This window comes from Bacillus rossius, chromosome 2, assembly GCF_032445375.1.
Source record: "Bacillus rossius redtenbacheri isolate Brsri chromosome 2, Brsri_v3, whole genome shotgun sequence".
NCBI classification, from domain to species: Eukaryota; Metazoa; Arthropoda; class Insecta; order Phasmatodea; family Bacillidae; genus Bacillus; species Bacillus rossius.
In genome coordinates, this window is record NC_086331.1 from 39,179,493 (window position 1) to 39,200,490 (window position 20,998).

At 35.0% G+C, this 20,998-nt stretch overlaps 1 protein-coding gene across 4 annotated transcripts in view; it reads left to right on the top strand.

Annotated features, from left to right (window-relative positions):
- LOC134529251 (uncharacterized) overlaps positions 1-20,998 on the top strand; it is a 1,084,551-nt gene that overhangs the window by 531,948 nt on the left and 531,605 nt on the right. For 3 of the 4 annotated variants that reach the window (XM_063363151.1, XM_063363152.1, XM_063363153.1), the window contains 2 exons: positions 5,096-5,260; positions 18,769-18,988. In XM_063363151.1, the coding sequence (XP_063219221.1) occupies positions 5,096-5,260; positions 18,769-18,988 (385 nt within the window). The remainder of the gene's footprint in view (positions 1-5,095; positions 5,261-18,768; positions 18,989-20,998) is intronic. The other variant, XM_063363154.1, reaches the window with a different exon arrangement.

A 20,998-nucleotide genomic window follows, 5' to 3' on the forward strand; every position in this document is an offset into this window, starting at 1 on the left:
CACGGAAGCAGCTCGCCAACATTGCTTCAGAACCTACCTCCAAGTTCAAATGTGGATAGGGAACCAGATGGATCCGCTCCAGTGGGGATGGCAGCAGTCCAACTTTGGACTTGCCCCTGTTATTACCTCCAAGGAACCAGCTCCACAGTCGCTTCTGATGAAGATTTCTTGCAAGTGCAGCAAAGGGTGTGCAGGTTCTTGCGGCTGCAGGAAGGCAGGTTTGAAATGTTCGATAATTTGTGCCAGTTGCAAGGGGACCTCATGCACAAACGCCCTCCAACTGGTAGAATTATTGGAAGATGCCGAAGAAGATGTGTATGGATACCTCAACATTTTGACTGACAATGAATCAGAAGTGTCAGACATCGACGAAAATGTTGAGCCCAGTGGTCCAACGGCAGAGAAACGTCGAAGACTTTAATTTTATTTCAGCATGTCTATTATTTAAATCTTGTATTCACCCATTATGTATGTATGTTTTAATTTAGTGACAATTTTTCATGTTAATATAAATATACTAATTTTGTATAGTACATTACTGTTATCCTGTTTGTGAAAAAATTCTGTACCTGAAGTTAAAACAACCATTGTAATTAATGTTGACATTTGGGCCAATTGGCTAATTTTTCATTTTTGAATAAGACATCGTCTAAAACCTGTAGTTAAAACCAACCATTTACACTGATATTGAATATTGGTCAAACTTTCAGCTGCTGTAGTTTGTTAACGAATTGTCCAAAAAAATTGTTCTTGGTACCATTCAACGCAGAGATTAATGCTCTATAACTCTTATGAAATATACTTTTAAAATATTTTGTTTAGTGTGGGAGATAAAAGCAAAAAACCGTAAAAACACCCCTTTTGGGGGTACATTTTCACCCCCCACCACTTTTCCACAACTCCCCCGAGGGGGAAAACTTAGGAGAGTCACATTGGGTCACAAATGAAGACATTGAAACAAAAAAACCTTTTGTAGGAATTATTTCCGAATTGGATGTTTAACGCTACTGGCCTATAATTCTTCTGGCAGTTTAACAAGTACAATACATAACTGTTAGACTTAAAGAAAAATAACTAAAAATATATCAAGCATTGATTGCAAGGAACCTGAGTTCTGTGGAACATATTAAACGTCTAACTGTCTGAAACAAACAAATTAACTAAATTACGAAACACAGTTTTCACAAACAAAGGTTTTCCAGCTGTGTTTACCAATTACAGAACATGTTTCATGTACCCATCCTAGACAGCCATTACATCGAATCCAGTCGCTTCCAGAATGATCTTCGCGATATGGTACACCACAGTAGAGGCACTTTCATCTGCACTGTCGCTGTCATCAGTTGAAACCATGGGTAGTTCGTCCTCCAAATCTGAATCTTCCGAATCAGTGAAATTTGCCTTTGAAGTTCCTTTCTTTCCACATGCCTTAGGCAAAGGTGTCTTCCTATAAATGGACGTCGTTGCTCCCGTCTTCAAGATTTTATAATTTTTTACAATTTTTTTTGGAACTCATTGAAAGATCCAGCTTACGTTTCCTTAACTCTGCATTTTGTACAGAGACTGTAAGCTGTGCCTTGTAAGGAGATGAAGTGATGACAGCTGTTTGTCCAGACCTTCGACTCTTTTTATAAGGCCCTGGTAGGCTAGGGCATGGGCGTAAATCGAATGGGCTGATTGTAACTGCACCATTTCCCTTCTTCTGGGTCTCAGAAGTTTTAGGAAAGTTAGTGATTTAATCCACGGATGTATCATGCCTTATTCCTTCTTGGTTCTTTGTCCTGTCTTCAGATCCTTCATCGAATTGGAAATAGGAATTTTCGGTCATGGTGACATCATTTTCATGTTCCAAACATTGATCTGTTTTGTGATTCTGCTTTTCTTTAGGAAGGAAATCTTGTTCTCCAAAGACTAGTGGATCAAATGGTGAAATACCACACTTTCTGAACCCGTTTAAAGCCGATTCCATGGTAGCGACTCTCATGTAGGCGCGTCCCATTAAACTTCCAACTTGGTAAACAGAAACGGCTCTGAAAGGATGGGCATCCAGCCAATTTTCAATTTCAGCAGAATACAATTTTTTAAAGGAAGCCATGAAAGCTACATCTAAAGGTTGTAGCTTGTGTATCAAATGTGGTGGAAGGCAAATTATTTTCACCCCATTCTGCCGTGCTAGTTCTATCACATCTAAATTCCTTGTATGGGAGTAATGTCCATCAAGAATCAAACAGAGGGGTTCATCAACAGTTGGCTTGACTATTCTAATAAAATGGCGGAACCAGTCGGTGAAAATGTGATGTTGAATCCAACCAGATGGATGGGTAGCTGCTATAGTACCAGGTGGGGTACCATCTAGAAGTTCAGGTTTCATGTTCGTTCTGGGGAAAACTAACATGGGTGGTACAAAATTACCTGCTGCACTCATGCACGTCACTACTGTGATCAGGGATCCTTGCTCTTCAGAAGTCAACTTAGCAACTTCTTTCTTTCTTTTCATGCTGATAATTGTCGAGCATGTGCCCTGAACCACTGTCACACCAGTTTCATCAACGTTGTAGATTTTAGAAGGGTCATAGTTTATCAGCTGAAGCTCTGGTTTCAGAAGCTGGTAAAATGTGTCAACTTTCTCTTTTGTGAAGCTTTTCGCTCTAGCTAATGAAACAGCACGAGGCGTTCGCACTGATAGCTCTGGATGCCGACGGAGGACGTTTTTCAGCCATTTTTTTACAACCATTCCTTTCTCGGCAGTGAAAGGATGTGTCAAATTATTTTTCACAGCAAGTTGGAAAGCAATTACCCTAACATCTCGTCTTCTAAGCCCATGGTAACGTGTGTCCATTTCTTTACAGTAATCATCTAACTGATTTTTAAGGTCATCCCCTAAAGCACTCTTCCAAAGGAGTAGACATTAGCTTTTCGATGTCTTTTCCTTTATTGTTCACGTAATTTTCCAGTGTGGACCTCGGGACATTAAAGGCTTTGGCAGCCTTAAGGTAACCCATGGCTTTATTTTTCACTGCGTTTATGGCTTTCCGCATTTAGTCTGGATCCCACGACCTTCGTTGTTTTGCAGTAAACATCTAAAACCAAAGACTTTTTCAAAATACTTAGTAAAGGAATGAAACTTAAGTAATCACACTTACATAAGCAAAATCGTTTGTTTATGTGAATAATTATTACAAAAATAAATGCCTTAATAAACATACAGAAAACAATTATTCTTACAAGCATGAAAAAATGCATTAGGCCATCCAAACAACATAACGTAATAAAGATCGCAGGCTTTCACGGCTGATGATGGCAGCTGCAATGACTGCCGAAACATCGCAAAACAATCTCCTGACACGGCCTACACCGAAAAGCCAAGAAAATGCAAAAAACAATAAGTAATATTTATAATATAATTGTTTGAAAAAATTTACGGCTGTATGCAGTTAAACTCTACAGAAATGTGTTTAAGAGTTTAGAAAAATATTATATAACAGAGAAAATAGTATTTTTCATTGCTTAAGCATATTTCCGTGACAAAATTGGCAATTTTTTAGGTTCAAATCTCTAACAAACATTGAAGTTTACTGCCACATGAAAATTATGTACAAATTAGGCAGTCAAAATTATTTAAATAACACAACACTTATTTTTATTTAACATTCACAATTTATAATAACTGTTTTTATAAATTTATTTCTAAAATTCAAAGTTGTTTTTCGTGGAGCACCTTTGAGCGTAAAAATTGTACTTGGAGCCCTATTATCGGATATCAGATATTCAGCATCCTTCAGTATCCGATATTCAGCATCCTTCAGTATCCGATATTAGGCATCATACAACTTTGGATGTTACATTTTTTCGTGTCAAAACCAAACTTTTGTATGCATAAACAACACTTAATCATTAAACTACAACACTTGTAGGTTAATCTAATGTATTGATGTCGTTTGTAACTACTAACCTTCTAGCCGCAATCTGCCGTTCAAAACTCTCCTTGAAAATTTCTAAACTCTATAAAACACACAAACGTTAATGGCGTCTGACACGCTGGTGACAACGACCGCACATTCTCGCGAGTGCAAAGGGTACTTTGAGGCAACTGTTTAATACCACCACCGTTAGAGTGCAGCATCTGTGTGTTCAAATAACCTGGTATCCGATATTAGCAACCTATCCGATATTCGGTCACTTTACCTTATACATAACCAGGAATTTTATGAGACAGGTATGTAGGGTAGCCAATTCCTATTCACCCCCTAGCATTGCATTAACCAAATTAATCTACCTTTATGCACGGACCGTTTGACAAAATTATATCAGTCTGTAATTATTCTGATAGATTTAGCAGATGTTTCCGGACCATTGTAAAAAACTTCGAGGAATGATAGGTTGTGTTATGATGTTTCATTCAGTCAGGCATTGTTATCTTACAGTTCTCAGCCCTTGGGTAAGAATATCATGACACATTTAACAGACGTCAGCTGCCACCCTAAGATAAAATATATAATGTTGTTAGCAGTGGTGCCACATCAAGAGGGATCATATGTCTTACATTAAGACAACTGCGATGTCCTCGTCGTGAGGGTAAAGATGCATGGAATCAGGCTATAAACATATTTGGCATGATTGCAAGTGTTTTATAGGTAGTAGTACATAGGTGTTTAATTTGCTAACGGTCAGGTTCGGCATCATAATTCGTAAATTTCTTGTAAGAAATGTACAACAAATAATTGAGAAACCTAATAGGAAACAACTACGAACCATCCAAAACCGTTTAAAGAGTTTCCAGACTACTCTTTCTTGAGGGCTAGGTATTAGACAGTTAATGCATATAGGTATCACTAACAGTCTTCTTGGCAGTATTAAAAGTTTAATAGATAACGGCGCCTAATACAGTAACGAATGATAACTGGAATAGGTTTACCAACTAAATATGTCCTTAACGCAACCTATTAACTTTAGAAGTTCAATCGTCCACAAAATATTTAACTTTGAGCCAGTAGAAGAGGCTGCCGTACGTAACATCGTCTCAGTTGTGTCCAGCAAGAGTCCCGCATCTCCTCGGCAAGTGCAACTGCATCTCGGCTTTTGTATTCTGTTGCAGTCGGAGGAACGTGCCGCGGCCAGAAATCAGCCCTCCAGACGAAGCAAATCCGAAGGTCCCCCCGAGGCAAGTGCAGCCACCGTCCAATCCGGTAACCCGTTACAAATCGTGAAGGCGATGAGTCCGCCAGCGCGCAGTGAATCGGAGCCCTCTGAGGAGGACATGGTAGGCCGCCTGCGACCCTCGTACCTGCCTTGCCTGCCTGCCTCTTGTTAGATTTGGTCTGCATGGCACCACGAACAAATAGTCCTCACAGATACTCACCCGTGCACTCGCCAGTGTTGCCAGGTGTCTAGATCTAAGATCAGAGTCCCTCGAAATATTTCATAAAATCTCCTCAAACATATTTAAACATACCCTTCCGAATTTTATGATACCCACAAAAATTATTACATTGCAATTTGGACGGAATTGAACCAACTAATGCATATCTAAAACTACAAAGTTAATGTATTTATTAATAGTTGCACTTTAATTTATAATTACAAAATGAACAACCAGAACTATTAGTATGGCTGAGCAGAACATGTTATAAAATATATAAAACTTTTCAAGAACCATGTTATGACTGGTTAGAATGATAATGTTAGCTGAGCAGAAGCCTTGTTGTCCACTGTAACTTTTGAGGAATGTAAAAATTTCTTTAAGTTTTATTTTGAATTCACACAATTCTCTCCCAGTTTTCTTCTAATTTGACTAAGGACAGTCTTCTCCAGGAACTTATGTCGTGGGAAAATTTTCCGTTAAAGCATACTTTGTCCCCTTGTTTCACATAAAGCATTCTATATCAAAGTAAATTCATCTCCTTAGTTACTCTTTCACCAAAATTTTATCTTCATTCTTTCTATAGGATGTTCTAGAAAAATTAAATTCTTTTCCTACGAGCAGTTAATCTAATCTTAAAAATATTCCTAACATCTGAGAAAATGGAAAATCTGACAACACTGACTCAGATATTTTATCATCGCATATATACCTACATAAAACACCAATTAACGCATATCTACGTACATGTCCCTACACACACACGACAAATAGGCATCCGTAAACACAGGCGAAAATATTTAATACTTAAGCTCATTGGCCCATTTCATAGTTGCATCCCAGAATTACTTCCTTTCAATGGTTTCAAATGTTTGATCGTAAGTAGCTGTTTTAGTCCCAACCATGCATGCTGCACTGGAGACGTAAAGTGTGTGTCTGATCTAATTTATTCTTCTAAGCAGCCATGAAATTCTTGATAGCACTCATTAACACAAACCTTTTTACTACTATCATTTGTGTATACTGAATGTTTATCTAGGCGAGACATCAAATACCGTATCTGATTGTTTTCCAAAATTATGTTATTATGTTTACAAAGTGTCAAAGATTAAGCAATTATATTTTTTATATAATTCAGAATTTAGAGTTACAAAATGTGGCTAAAACAGATAAAAACATATTCAATTGTCTGTCATTAATTGGCAGAAATGACCACCAGTCTAATCAGCCCATTGACCCACAAGTGTGACATCCAAACATCCCTTACATGTCATAATATATTGCATAAAGGAATAAAAAGAAAAATTGAAAAAATTACACATTTAAAAATTAATTGAACATGAAAAATGCAATTTTTAGACTACTTTTTTAATTTTATTGTTAGTTGGAATTAGTATGCAATGTACGCACAAATAACTTTTATAGATGCATAGCAGAGTTGGAGGATATCAGGATAAATCACCCTGCAAAATGTCACAAATATAGGTACTTTTTATTCTGTAGTCACACTTCAAATACTAAGCACTGATTATTGAAGTTCAAACAAAAATATCCTCCCCCAAAATAAAACTTTGTCTACGTCCCTGAACATTATAACACTAACATTGTGAAATTCACTTCTTGAGGTTGAAAACACTACAGAAAGAAGAAATATAAAAAATACATTTTACGGCTTTTCTGTTTAGTAAAAAGAAAACTTTTTTTCCAGAAACCATATTGCACTTGAGTCATACAAAACTCCGTCCTTTATTCTTGAAAACAATTTCTATATAGGGACTTCCGGAATATCATAGGACCCATAACAGTTACATCTATTCTACAAGAATTCATAGTTAGGTAGTGATTTTACTCCCAAAAGTCTAACATATGTCAAAAGAGTTTATAAAGGCCATGTCCCAGACCGCAAACGTAAAATGGTCCCAATTAATTCATTTGTAGCATTTTTTTGAGCCATCATACTACATGCAACCTTCCAAGTCAACATATTATTTACTACTGCATTTTACCGCAAGAAAAACATTGGTGTGCAATATCTTTCAACAAACGATATTCTAGATAATTTTATTAGGGTACCGTGTAAGATATCAAAATTTTATTTTGGTTTATAAGCACGTAATAAATAATGATATTCTAGTGTGCATAAATTAAATTATGTTGTTAAATCCCGTATCCAAAAACTAAAAACAATTAAACAGTATTTTAAACAATGTATGAGTTACTCTCTGCCTACATTAATTTTATATGAGATAACGTGTTTTAAGTCCTAACCATTTCCCACAAACATTTACTTTAACTATTTGTAAAAAAATATTTTTTGGAGCAGTATATCATAAACAATACATTACTGTTTAGTATTAATGTAGGGATATATGTTACATACCGTACACAGGTAAGGTATGAACATTGTTAGAAGGTTTCATTGGCGGCGATTAGGTGAATTATGACCCGTGCTTTAATGTGTGTATAAGCCGTATGTCGTTAAACCTACATCTAGTCATCTTTATTTAGAGACCAAAATATCACTTGGATTTTACTTAATGTAAGAAACTTTATTTGTGTCTTAAAAAGTGCCAGTAAAACATAAAAGCATAGATTTTTAAGCTTATATTTACAAATTAAAAATTTCAAATATTTAGGAGAAACATAATACTGTAAATATTTAAGATAAAATATATAACATATTTATATCTCCGGTAAATGCAGATCAAATTCTTTAATGCACATTTAAGATAAATTTAATCTCAGAATAAGATCACAGCAACTTTTCCGTCGGAGTTTCATAAAAAAAAGTCACTATTATGTATGTAATAAAGAATAAATACAGCACCATAACATATTCTTAAAAAATCTAAACTGCTATTGAACAATCTAAAACTGACTACCTATCGGAAATGCTAGGTATTACTTTCCAACATTAGGGTAAATATCACTCCTCACGCAGTTGTGCACTGTTTTAATAACAACTATATGGCATCTTCACAGCGGACGCGAAGGGAATTGCTAGCGAGCAGAGCTACGCGCGCAGCTCGTCTGCACAGTACAGTTCTGCACAGTGTATTTGCATCATGTGCACAACAAAAAAATAGCATGGTAGGAGCGCTTACAAGGGCTACTTTCCCGTGTCCCTCCGTCGGTGTTGGTGATGGGAGGGGAGCCAAGTATGCTGAGACCTTTCGTAGCCCCGAGGCGTGATACTTGTAAACAATAGAGCTAGGCAATAATTGTCTCGTGTGGTGGAAATCACTGCGTACGAAACGTGAATAAGTGTTACACGGGATACAGTGTTATTTGTAATACAATAGGTGTGATAATGTTTAACTTAGTGTAAAAAATTATTTACAACCATATGTGGAAATGTGGTCTTTGCTAAAGCATGATTGAACATTCTTATACGCCACCACCAGCAGGATTGCAGGTATGCATTAATGTATTTAAATATTAGAACGCTGGAGTAACAGTTAAATGAAGTAATTATTGAAATTTGATTATGGGCTGAATACAACATTCAGGACAAGTGATATGAATTTTATTTAGTCTGGGTTTATGTTCTCTCTTGACAGAGGTGTGTTTTTTAGTATTGGGGTTGGTGATAGTGTATAACCTGATATAGCATAAAGCGTCTCATTTGATTAGTTTGTATTTAAAAAAAAGATTCGTTGAAGACGTATGCAGAGCGGTTGAATTAGAAAATGACAAAGGAGAACAGAAAGCCATTTGTGGTTTTGAGTTGTATAACCTTGTGATGTTGCTAGTGTCACTGAAATCGATTATCGAATTGCTCTCTGATATCTTGGGAACTTTCATCAAATGGTTTTGGGCCAACTCTGAGCAAGAGCGTGGAATCTAAAAACAATTCAATAAACGTGATCAACATGAAAGGAATTAAGTCTTTTTCTAATTATGTGTTAGAATTGTAAAGGTTGTGTACACACTGTAATTTCACATATGTAGGTTAAATTTTAAGAAATTTTCCGTTTTTGGGGCACTAAATGAAGCAGTAAAGCACACCATGCTTTCAAAGGACAAGTTGACCTTCATAAATGTGTTTAACTTGGCTACTGCAGCTAAAACAGCTACTAGTACAGCTTAACAGATGATAAACTGTGCAAGGAAGATATGTTTGAACAGCCAGAAAGAATTAAGGATTATATGCAGACATAACTGAACGTAGGAAGAAGATTATGTATTGATGCAGGGGTATGTGTTATGTCCAGTATATAGGCTAGGTAAGAATATTTTCAGCAGGAAAGTATTAGCATATGTGTACACTGGCACTGTGACGGAGTAATAGTTTTCTGAAGTTATTGTTGAAATGAAATGTAACGATAGGCTTCGTAAAAAAAAGATCAGCATAATGAACTGTTCAAACAGGATTTTTACCACTGGAAAATTATTATAATTGGAACAAAAAGCACACAAATTGATATTGCTGTTCTTTTTCTGTATACGCTTTTAAAATTTTGGTTTGCATTTTCAATCCATTTTAAAGAACATCAATACAAAATTATACTTCATAACTGCAGTAAGTTGTAAGAAATTTTAGCTATTATTTAACTTAAAAATTAATATAGTAAAATTCCCTAATAATTTTTAACATGTATTTGGCAGTAGGTTTTTTAGATTTTTTTTATTTTTTAAATTTGTGAAGTACTTTTTCACCAAATATAGTTATATTTTGTTTATCTTTTACTCTTTATATTGTTGGTAATTGAAATCATAGTTTATATCCAGCCGGCTGATTTGAGGGAAATATATATAATAAAATCAGTAAGCTTATTCTTACTACTAAGGGTTCAATCGGTTTATAATTAAGTTCAAAGATACTCCATTAATAACATAAACCACTTGATTTTTTTCTACTGAAGACTTTTACCATTTTATTTTAATCCAAGTGATTTCATAAAATTTATTCATAAGTCGAACTTAATTATTTTACTTTATAGCTCATAAATAGTAAGTTAATCAGAGACGAACATACCCAATACAATTCAAGGATGTTGTGGAAGAAATAGTCAATGGTCTATGGCATTGTCCAAGCTTTAGCCTTGAGAAGATTAAGGTATCTACGTGAAACTTAAGTAAGGATGGATGGAGCGGTGTTACAATTCAAGTCCTCTTGAATACAAGTTAAGCGATTGATCATCGCACCACCTTGCTTAGTAATCAGTCACAGATATAATAAAAATGTAAACAGAACGTATTGAAATTACAGTAGCTAAACCCATCTTATTTTACTTGTTAAATATGGGTTATAAATTTGCTCATTTTATGTTACAGCTCTATTTATTTAACTTCATATGGAAAACGTGTAACTCACGTCACTACCACTCGTACCTGCATATAACAGTCGTGCTGAAAGGCTAAATAACTTTTCTAAAATGACAGCTTACTCACATTTCATCGGTAGAGATTTTGATATGTGCTTAGGCAGTTGAACATGCATAATTAGTTGAACATGTTAGCTAAGTTACCTATGCATGTGACGGAATTTAATGTTTATTTTGGGCAGTGGTGTTATCAAGCAAGGTGGAGTCATGAGCAGGCCATGCCAGTCTTCCTTGATAGTCATGTGTAAAGAAAAAAAATTATACATCCTATTAATGATAAAGTGAACTTTTACTCATTTGCATTTTAGCTCGGTACAACGCCAAATCTGCATAGTGTATGGGTGTAGCTTAATTAAAAGAAAAATTTAAGTGGTAACATTAAATATTTTGGTTTTCCAAAGGATGTGCACCTAATAGCATGTAAGAGAAAAAAACTAATTATAGGTGAAGAAGTGTAAGTATCGCTGTTTTACTGTCTAGAACATACATCTTTAGAGACAGTACCAGTCTGAATAAAAAATTCTCTGTTTCTTAAACCACAAATAATTTTACAGTGATAATTGCCATGAGCTCTCAAAGTGCTAATATTTTCCTTGCACTCTACTCATAACGTTATTTGAGTTCTTATTAAAAATATTATTTATTGGCATGGTATTTAACCAGAAAGCTGGTTTCATATAAAATAAGAGTTGAAATCAGTGTGTTTTTAAACAAACTTCTTGGGTTCTTGGTGACCATGATCACTGAAACATAATGCTCAGTATGTAAGAGTTACTGCTTTAATATGAGCTCCACGCATGGATATTAATGTGCATAAGTCGGTTACCAAGTGGTTCGGAGGCCAAAATATGTTAGAGGTTTATTGCCTTATGCCTCTTTATATAGCCTTATAGTGTTAAACCTCACGTTTTACCAATTTATTAAACTTTTATTAACAATGTGACATTGACAGTGCTACCAACCTGACTGACAGCGCATTCAAGGCATAGAATACCAATAGTATAATAGGGCAGGGTGGCCAATTTCTTTATCCCTCTATCCCTCCCACAATAACCCTTTCTATTCGTAGTAAGTAATACACTGCATTGAAAAACAGAAGAAAGGATGTACTTGAGTATGCTGATAAAATAGGATAACACTGTTCTTGGATAAATACATGGGCTATGTCGTCATTATCATTATCATCATAATCATCATCATCATCATCATTATCCTCATTATCCTCATCTTCATCCTCATGTGCTTCCAGCCTGCAGCCGAGTCAGCAAACATGAGCTATGTCAATGTATTTATTTTCATTTTGTTCCTGTGTACGTATTGGTTTCATGATTATGTTTTCTTATAAAATCAGTAACCATTGATCTGCTATAAGTGGCTGTTCTCTCATTATACAAAGTCAAATCATATCAAGTTTATTCCAGGCAGACTTCCATATAGATCTACACTGGAAAGTTTTTAATCTGGCACATTTATCACTAGGACATGTCGGATTAGCAATTTTGCTTGGTTATCAAATGTCAATAAAGGTTTAATGGGAACACCAAAAAAATAATTAAAAACAGTTCTCTGTTATTTAATCAAGTAATAATATGCTGTTATATCGAAAAAAAATTACACGTGTGTACTCTTTAAGAAGCCTCCTATATCACTTCGCATCCGTGATTCAGATCTCTTCTAAAAATATTTACATAAATTTGCACATGAAATGTAACATGTAACCTGTAAGGATATGGGAAAAATGTACCAGACTGATAACTGACGGTAACTATAAACTCTGAGTGAACTTGAAACATCCGCAGTGCAGAGATGTAGCCTGGCGACCAAGGTCCACAGCTGGAAAATTCTTAACGTGAGCCGCTTGCTTAGTGTACGGATTACAGAATGTGCGAACCTTAGAAATGCATTAAAGACCCTTTAACTGAAATGAAACTCAGGAAAATGATGTGCAGTTTACTAACCATATCAGTAGTAGCAATCAATAAATTTGTTATAAAAATGTATTTGTTAGCATTTGTTATTTAAGAACATCGAAGCACGTGCTCTAAAATGAAAATCTTTCCAAAGCCTAGTTCTCTCTTCTGATATTTTTGTATATACTATTTTGGAGGCATATAGTCTTATGTAAAGCAGGAATGGTTGTGTTTCTTAGTAATGTAAATAACCATGTGTTTATTTAAGGTGATATGCAAAACAGGTCAAATATTTTCTTCTTTATTGCATATGATTCATGCACAAAAAAGGTGTGCATTCTTATGATTGACTAAATTTTTTTCTAGTTCATGCACAAAAAAGGTGTGCATTCTTATGATTGACAAAAGTTTTTTTCTTGCAAAGAGGCTTTTTTTAGCTAGTTTAATTACTTAATAATATAAATGTTACGTATATAGATTTAAAAATACGCCAGATTTCTCAATTGTAAACAAAAGCAAGTATACATTTTTTTATAGTTAGATAAGTCAAAGTTCTTGAAAAATCAAATCAACAAACATTTTCATTTCAATAAACATTTATTGTTTTAATGGTCGTTTCAGTTGTGCTGGAAAATTTTAATGCCAGATATATTTACTTCTCAAAGATCATACTGATTATTGTGCATCCAAAAATTTGTTTATTTTCTAAGTGCAGTTAAAACGATTTGTCGCATGAATGATGTAAGGAAGATACTTCTTCATAACCGTGGCTAACTCAAACAGCTTTGCTTCCTTCCGTGGATGTTGTGTACAAGATTGCAATCATCACTGGTGGTCAGCAGAGGCAAGATTGCATGATGAATAGTGATCAAGAGAAATCACACCTGCATAATAGTAAATCCACTGAATTAAATCAATAATTGCATTAAAATGCTAACTGAAATTCACCTTACTACAAAATGTTATTTATTAAAGTTAAAACTTGATTTTACAAATAATTTGACTATGCTTTCTTTGTAAAAATATAAATTGTTAACTACTATAATATATTTCTAATTTAAGTATTTTAATAATGAACTAAGAATAGGTAAGAATTAAATATTAATAATTAAGTAATTAACTTTTTCAACAGTTACTTGAATGAAAGTGGTTGTTACCAGAAATGGCTAAAATTAGGTACAATGAAACTTATTGAAAAAAATGTATAAGAAATTTGACTTTTGAATATTCATTAATTAATTCATTCATTCATATTCATAGTACGTATTTTAATCCCATTAAGCAAAATATGACAAAAGGAACTTATATTGGCACTCTATCAGTTCCAAAAAGCAAGTAAACTATCAAAACAATCCATTTAATCAAATGTGGATTTATTTCTGCTATCGAAATTACATTCACATGAGCTGTTTTAATATTCTGTATGTTCACGTATTTGTACTTATTTCTTATAACACCAAAGTTCCAGATATTTTTCGGTAAAGTTGTAGAAACATTACAAAGTTTCATTAACTTACGTTTTCATTATTGAAATGAACTTGAAACATAGTGTGTTTCATGGAATATCAACTACATATAAAATTCATGAGAAAATAACAACAGAAATAGAAAACTTCTCGATTATTTAAAACCAAATTGATTGAAAAATAAAACATTAAATCTTGTTTCTAGCGTTCACTTTTTCTATTGTACAGCTTTCTTCTCAAGCTTCTAAAATGATTCTTTTATTGACGATTCGTACTCACCTGCCTGATAAATTGTGTAGCAACTTTGTTATAGTAATTTTTTTTTAGAAATTTTTGTGATTAATATAGTCCGAAAGAGGAAAACTTTTCACAATGATAACAACACTTAAAAATTATTGACCAAAGAACGTATCTAAAATGAAAATTATGTGAAACAGCACGGTAGATTTTTTTAATAACTTACAAAAGAAACTTATTTTTATATACTTTCTTATGTCATCAAAAGTAATAAAAAATTTATCTTATACGTTATATTTCCCCAAGAAATACTATGGATACAGTTAAACAAACTGTAAAAGCATACAGTGGGATTAATAAGTGGAAGCATGCACAATTAAGCATTTTGGTGACATGGTCTTATGAACAAATGTTGTGTCCAAGCACAGTTTTAATATGATACAAATTAATTTATTTGAGTGCCTTTGATAAACAAAATATTTTAATAACAGTTAAACAACTTAATTATTACGCACCACATAGATATTTTATTTTACATTCTTAGTATAAAAATTCCAATTTAATGCTTCATTCTTAGATCGAAAAAGTAATTACGATTGATAGCTACATATTGTTTTGACAATTGTTCAAGCAGGATGTAAGAATTTAAAATTTTAATATAAGCCTTTACTATATTTAAATAAATTGTTTGGTGTAAGAATATAATTAGTAAAACATTCTATGAAAGGCGTTTTTTTATTACCGCTAAAAAGAAATTGAAATATGTCACCTTGGAAAACATTTCAGTTTGTTTAACTGTGGTGGCATTCAGCTACTTCTTGATGTGTGTGGACTCAAAATAACTTTTAGGTTGCTTAAATTAACATAGAACAATTTGTGGAGCAGTGGAATATTTGTATACAGTAGTGATGGATTCTCTTCAAATTCCTTAATGGAGTTAGGATGCAGCAGTTTCCTTGGTCAATAATGCAGATTAGAGATAAGTCTTTACACACAAGAATTATAAGAAAACTTTCTTTCAGTGATTATTGCAATGGGGTAGATTGATCTAAAATATTTTTATGGACATATACTAATGCTTATTTCAGTGTATGTCATAGAGAAACCACAAGAATATCCAGGAAAGATTAATACACTAACAACCCAGAAAGACAAGTCAAAACCTATCAATATCAAATGTTAAATCCAAAAACAAAAAAAAGCACAGATAATTCTGTTTAAAAAATTGGTTGGAAAATTAACATCGTGTGGCACAGAAAAACACAGAGAGCTGACAACGAAGAGATGGTTGTGACAAGAACATAACATGAAGACAAACCTTAACCTTAGACAACAACATAGCGACACACAGACGAACCCAATGATGATACAAAACAGATACTCTTGACACTTGACAGCACCTCAATACAGCAATGCATAGGCAAACCCAGCGGTGAAACTAAACACATATTAGAGACAACACAGCGACGACAGCAGACACAAACAGACTGTTGAGAATCATTGTTTGGTTCGCCTGTCACGGTGTATTCCGGGATTATCATTTTTCTTGTAATTTCGTTTTTTGTTAAAACTGTCTCATCGTCGTCAACCCACTGTATATGTCTGTGCCAGAATATTTTTCAAACTAGTAATTCCTACCACGGTATTTTCTATGCTGTCTATGCTTTCAACATTTGACATCTGTTGATTTTGGTTTGTTTTTCTTTGTGTTTGTGTATTAATCTTTCTTGTCCATTCTTATGGTTCTTTATGACATATATTGAAAACCAGCAATTGCGTATGTCCATCAAAATGTTTGAATATAAGAAAACTATTGCAAACAAAAATACAGGTAGGTGGCTGATAGTTTTCGTCAAGGCTTCGTGTTGGATAGTAGTATAGAAATGCTGATTAGTCACAATGAATTTATTATGGGACTATGGCTTGGTGGCTTACTCAGTTGTCGCTAACCAATCGTGAGTAATCGACCAAGTTCTGGCATTTCTGCCGCTCGTTGTTTATGATTAGTCCCTCTCCACCCATTTTTGACATCCGCCATCTTGGAATCCACAGTTTTTGAAAATCTTTAATTATTTAGATATAATTTCGAAAAAAATCCCAAAAATCATCAAAAAATTCGCTTACTAAAATAATTTTTCGTTCGGTTGATTTCTGTCCTTGGTTAAATCCGTTTTCGATGCAAAAAAATAAATTCAAGTAAAAAAAAAATATTTATTTCAATTTATCATTGAAGTGTTAGGTTCGAGGAAAAAACCAAAAGAATTACAATAAAAAAATTCTATTACATTAATTTTACAAGAATAAAACAAGCAAATAACAAGTGTTTCTCGAAACAAGTGTTTCTCCAGTTGACAGCCGATTAACTACGCTCGTCCAATCAGTGGCTACACAATACCAGTCAGTGGCCAGGTACATCCAGTCGGTTGGTCAGGCTAAACCGCCAAGTTGGTGGCAAGACACGCCCTGTCGGTGGCCAGGCACGACCAGTTGTCGGCCAGACACGTCCAGTTGGTGGCAAGCACATCCAGTTTGTGGTTATTCTAATACGACTAGTTGGTGGCTAGGCACATTCAGTTTGTGACAAGGTACGTCCAGTCAGTGGTCAGACACGTATATTAAGTGACCAGTTTGTGCTTTCCTTTTCAATGTGCTTCCAAACTCATTTTTAAAAATGTATTTCTAAATATGCTTCCTATTTCAATGTGCTTCCTATTATGACGAACTTGTTTTTCTAATGTACTTTTTTTGACTAATGTGATTCCAAATTTACGACATTTTCGTTGATTTTGCATCGTCAAGTCTGTAGTCATATCATATTTGGTCTCGTAATTCAGAGACGCCTGCTCTATACGATTGACATCTTACATGACCTTTTTGAAATATTCGCCGAGTATCGTTGCAAAATAACTCTTGGCTCGGAGATGCCTGATCTATAAGCCTGTCATTATACATGACATGTTTGAAAAGTATACCAAGTATCAAAATATTAGACCTCTTGCCTACTGACTGGATGTGGCTAACCACTAAATAGGCATGCCTGGTCAACCTGATAGATGTGTCTGTCCAACCTCTCTGACGTACCTGAGCACAGACTGGATTTGCCTGGCCAACGACTGGAATGTACCTGGCCACCTACTGGATGCAACTTGGCACCTACTGGAAGTGTGTGGCAACTTATTGGACGTGCCTGGTTAATCGACTGCCATGTGGAAAGGCCTTAAAAACACATGTCTAGGCATACAAATGATTCGCTTCGCCTTCTAAAAAGATTGTAGACATCAAGAAACGCTTGTAATGTGTTTGTTGTTTACTTATAAAATCAATGTAATAATTTATTATTGATTTTTTTGCTTTTGTTATCGAACCCGTCACTTCAAAATTAAATTAAAATATATAAATGCTTTTTATCTTAATTTATTTTTTTTTGCATCGAGCAAGGTTCAAACCACGGACAAGAATCGATCGAATCAAGCATTAAAAAATTTGTTGATTATTTTGAGAATTATAAGATTTTATCCGAATTTATATGTTATTGATTACGAATTTTTAAGTTAGTGGCCAAGATGGCATTGACAGCTTCCCGCGGCTGATGTATCAGTAATTAGTTTCGTTTTAAGTATTTTTCACGATGTATTTTTAAATAAGTGTTGTTTACATTAAATAACTTTTTTTGTATCAAGCAAGGTTGGGACAAAGGACAAGAATCGATCGAATCAATTGCAGACTGGTAGATGAGGAATTTATACCTCTTTTAGGATTTTTTCATTATATTTTATTAAATAAATATTTTTTTTCCTGAAATTACATTTTTTTTTCTTCTAGCAAGAATCGAACCAAGAACAGAACTCAATAAAATCAATAATTATTTTATTTTGTGAATTTTTCGATGAATTTATTTTGTAATTTTATCCAAATTTCTATCTCAATAATTAAATATTTTCAAAAATTGTGTATTCCAAGATGGTGTATGTGGCGTCGTCAAAAATGGACGCAAAGTTCCTGATAATAAACCACGAGCGGTGTAAATTCCTGAACATGCCAACATTGAGTGATTTTACTGGAAAAGGCAGCAACGAATTTAAGTTCTTGTACACCAACTTCAAATGTTTGGTGTTTGGAAACGAAAATTCTGGGTACGTAGAAAAAATTACATTCCGGGCTGTGTAACAATAATTATTTAACTAGCACATTGTAAAATGGAGGTATACAAGATGGAAGGGCGTATATTAAAATTTTACAATAACATGGTATGATTTTGATAAATCAAAATTTTTTTAAGTATTAATTAAAGTTTTTATATTCTGGCAAATAGTTATGTGCCAGTTAGTAAAACCAACTACTAAATACTGGCCAGCACCTGTGTGCCCTACATTAAAAGTCTAAAAATATTAATTTCAAATTATATCGACTAAACATATTTAAATTTGATATAATGATAAGTGAAAATAATATTTTTTTTTTGTTTTCAGATAAACCCCATTGCTAGTGTAATATCTCGCATAAGTACGGAGTACCAACTCCAGTTCGCCTGGCCTCGAGGTGACCAGGGAAAAACCAAGACTGATAACTATCAAGACAGCACGCCGCCTCGCAAGTCTGTGTCCATGGGTGCGATCCGACCGACTGGTAATCCTAACCTAGTGCCTGTTCATAAGAAACGAGTTGCTGATGCTGATCAAGGGGAAGACGGTAAGTATTTTAACATTTTTTTAACAGCAGACTTTTGGTTTGTATAGTTCGGTTTAATGCTTGGTGTAGATAAAAAACTTGGTCATTTATCCCATCCAAGAAATCTTTTGATTTATAGTTACTGTTTCATCAGTCTTCGTCTAAAATTTTATTTTTAGTTCATGAAGGCAATCTGGTTTTGTTTCCTGACAGGAAAATTCAGCAGATATTGCGAGTGTCAAGCATGATTTATTTAAATGGGTAGTTACTTATCCTTCCAACTATGTATCTTGTCGCTGGTCTATTGTAGGAATAGAAGTAGGCATCGGTTGAAAATCTTTTCAGGATACAATAATTTTCCTAAAATTTTTATAAATGATACATGGGTTTTGACTTGGTGTGTCTTTTTTATATTTTTCGTTAGTACTGTTGCAAGTGGAAAAAAAAACATGCCCGTAAGGTTAGCATGATTATTTAAATACAGTTTTATTTACTGTTTGTCTTTTGCCGCATTTCTCTGTCCCAACACATATCTGCATAGTACTCACTCACCCAAGCCGTTACACCATCCCCGACACAAAAATTTTCCCATAATAATCCCGCTCATCACCCGTTTATTGCTCACCAACAGGTTACTCACCCTCTTCATTTCACCAGCCTCGCACATACACACACCATCCCCCGATGCTGTGATCCTCGATGATCCGATCTTCGCACACGAAGCGCGTCATTTGTCACCTACGATCGCTCGGCAAGGGGTCACTCACCCTCTTCACTTCACTGCCCTTGCAAGTTAGTCACTCTGTTTATATATTTATACGAAGTCACGTCCTGGAAAGGTCTCGCAGCCCTCCGAAATGTCGCATCATCAGAATCCCTGACTTACTCTCTAAACTGCGAGAACAATCGCGTACAAGTTACGCCACTTCACATAGGGAAAGAAAGGGGGCCTCTAAGAATACTGAACCCTCCAAAGACACAGATAATTATCCGGGTTCAATGGAGGTGCTGGAAGAGGAGTGCTGTAATGACAGCACTAATGGATATCGTTGTACCGGCGCTGTGCCCGCCCCAGGAGAGGTAAGGACGGTAGGTGGTTTTTAGGGATCCCGCAGGGTGGCGTGCCGAGCCGGCCTATTCACTAGCACTCCTTGCAACACTTCCCTCTCCGTAAAACCTGTTCAGCCTGAACTGGTAACCCATCTCTTCTGGCATATTCCCACAATCAATGTAAATGTTCCACTTTTATTCGCCCCCTCTTTCCGCTATTAATGCGGTAGACATCATTTTATCATCATGTTTATCGTTTATACACTTCACATAGACCTCCCCTTGCCGCTTGAAGTTAAGGGCACCTACCTTTCCCTCGTTGCGGGTTGTATAGCCACACCAAATCCTTTTTCCGGAAATTCGGTTGTTAGCCTTCAGATCTTACCTCGTCTTCATCCAGTTCGTAGCTAATCGAAGTTTTTTAAGTGTTCATCGCGTATGAGTGCAAAACGTTCATCCAAATGATTGACATGGTCGGTGTTGCTAGGTGGCTTTTGGCGAGGACGGCCGAACTTAATGTCACAGTGTATCTTCAACTCCTGCACAAACACAATACTTGCAGGTGTCTTCCAGTTGATTCACTAATGGCAGCCCTATATACCATCAGGAAAACTCGATATGTTGATCCCAATCTTTTTATAGGTCAGCCACCACCTTCACAAAGTGTTTCTTTGAGGTCCTGTTGAACATTTTCTCTATACCACCAGACTGAGAATGTAATGATATGTCCTGGTTTTCTTTTTCTCTAGAAACCAACGCACCTCCTGTAATATTTTCATTTAATAATTGCATCCTTGTTCTGAGTGTAGCTCGATTGGTACCTCGAATCTGCAAAAGAAGTTCTTGACTAGTGCATCCTCCACTGTGGTGGTTTTCTGGTTAGGAAGAGTATAAGCCTCTGGATAGTTACTTAAATAATCAATTGCCACCAAGATATACCGGTTACCATTTTTAGTATTTCTAAATGGTCCAGCAATGACA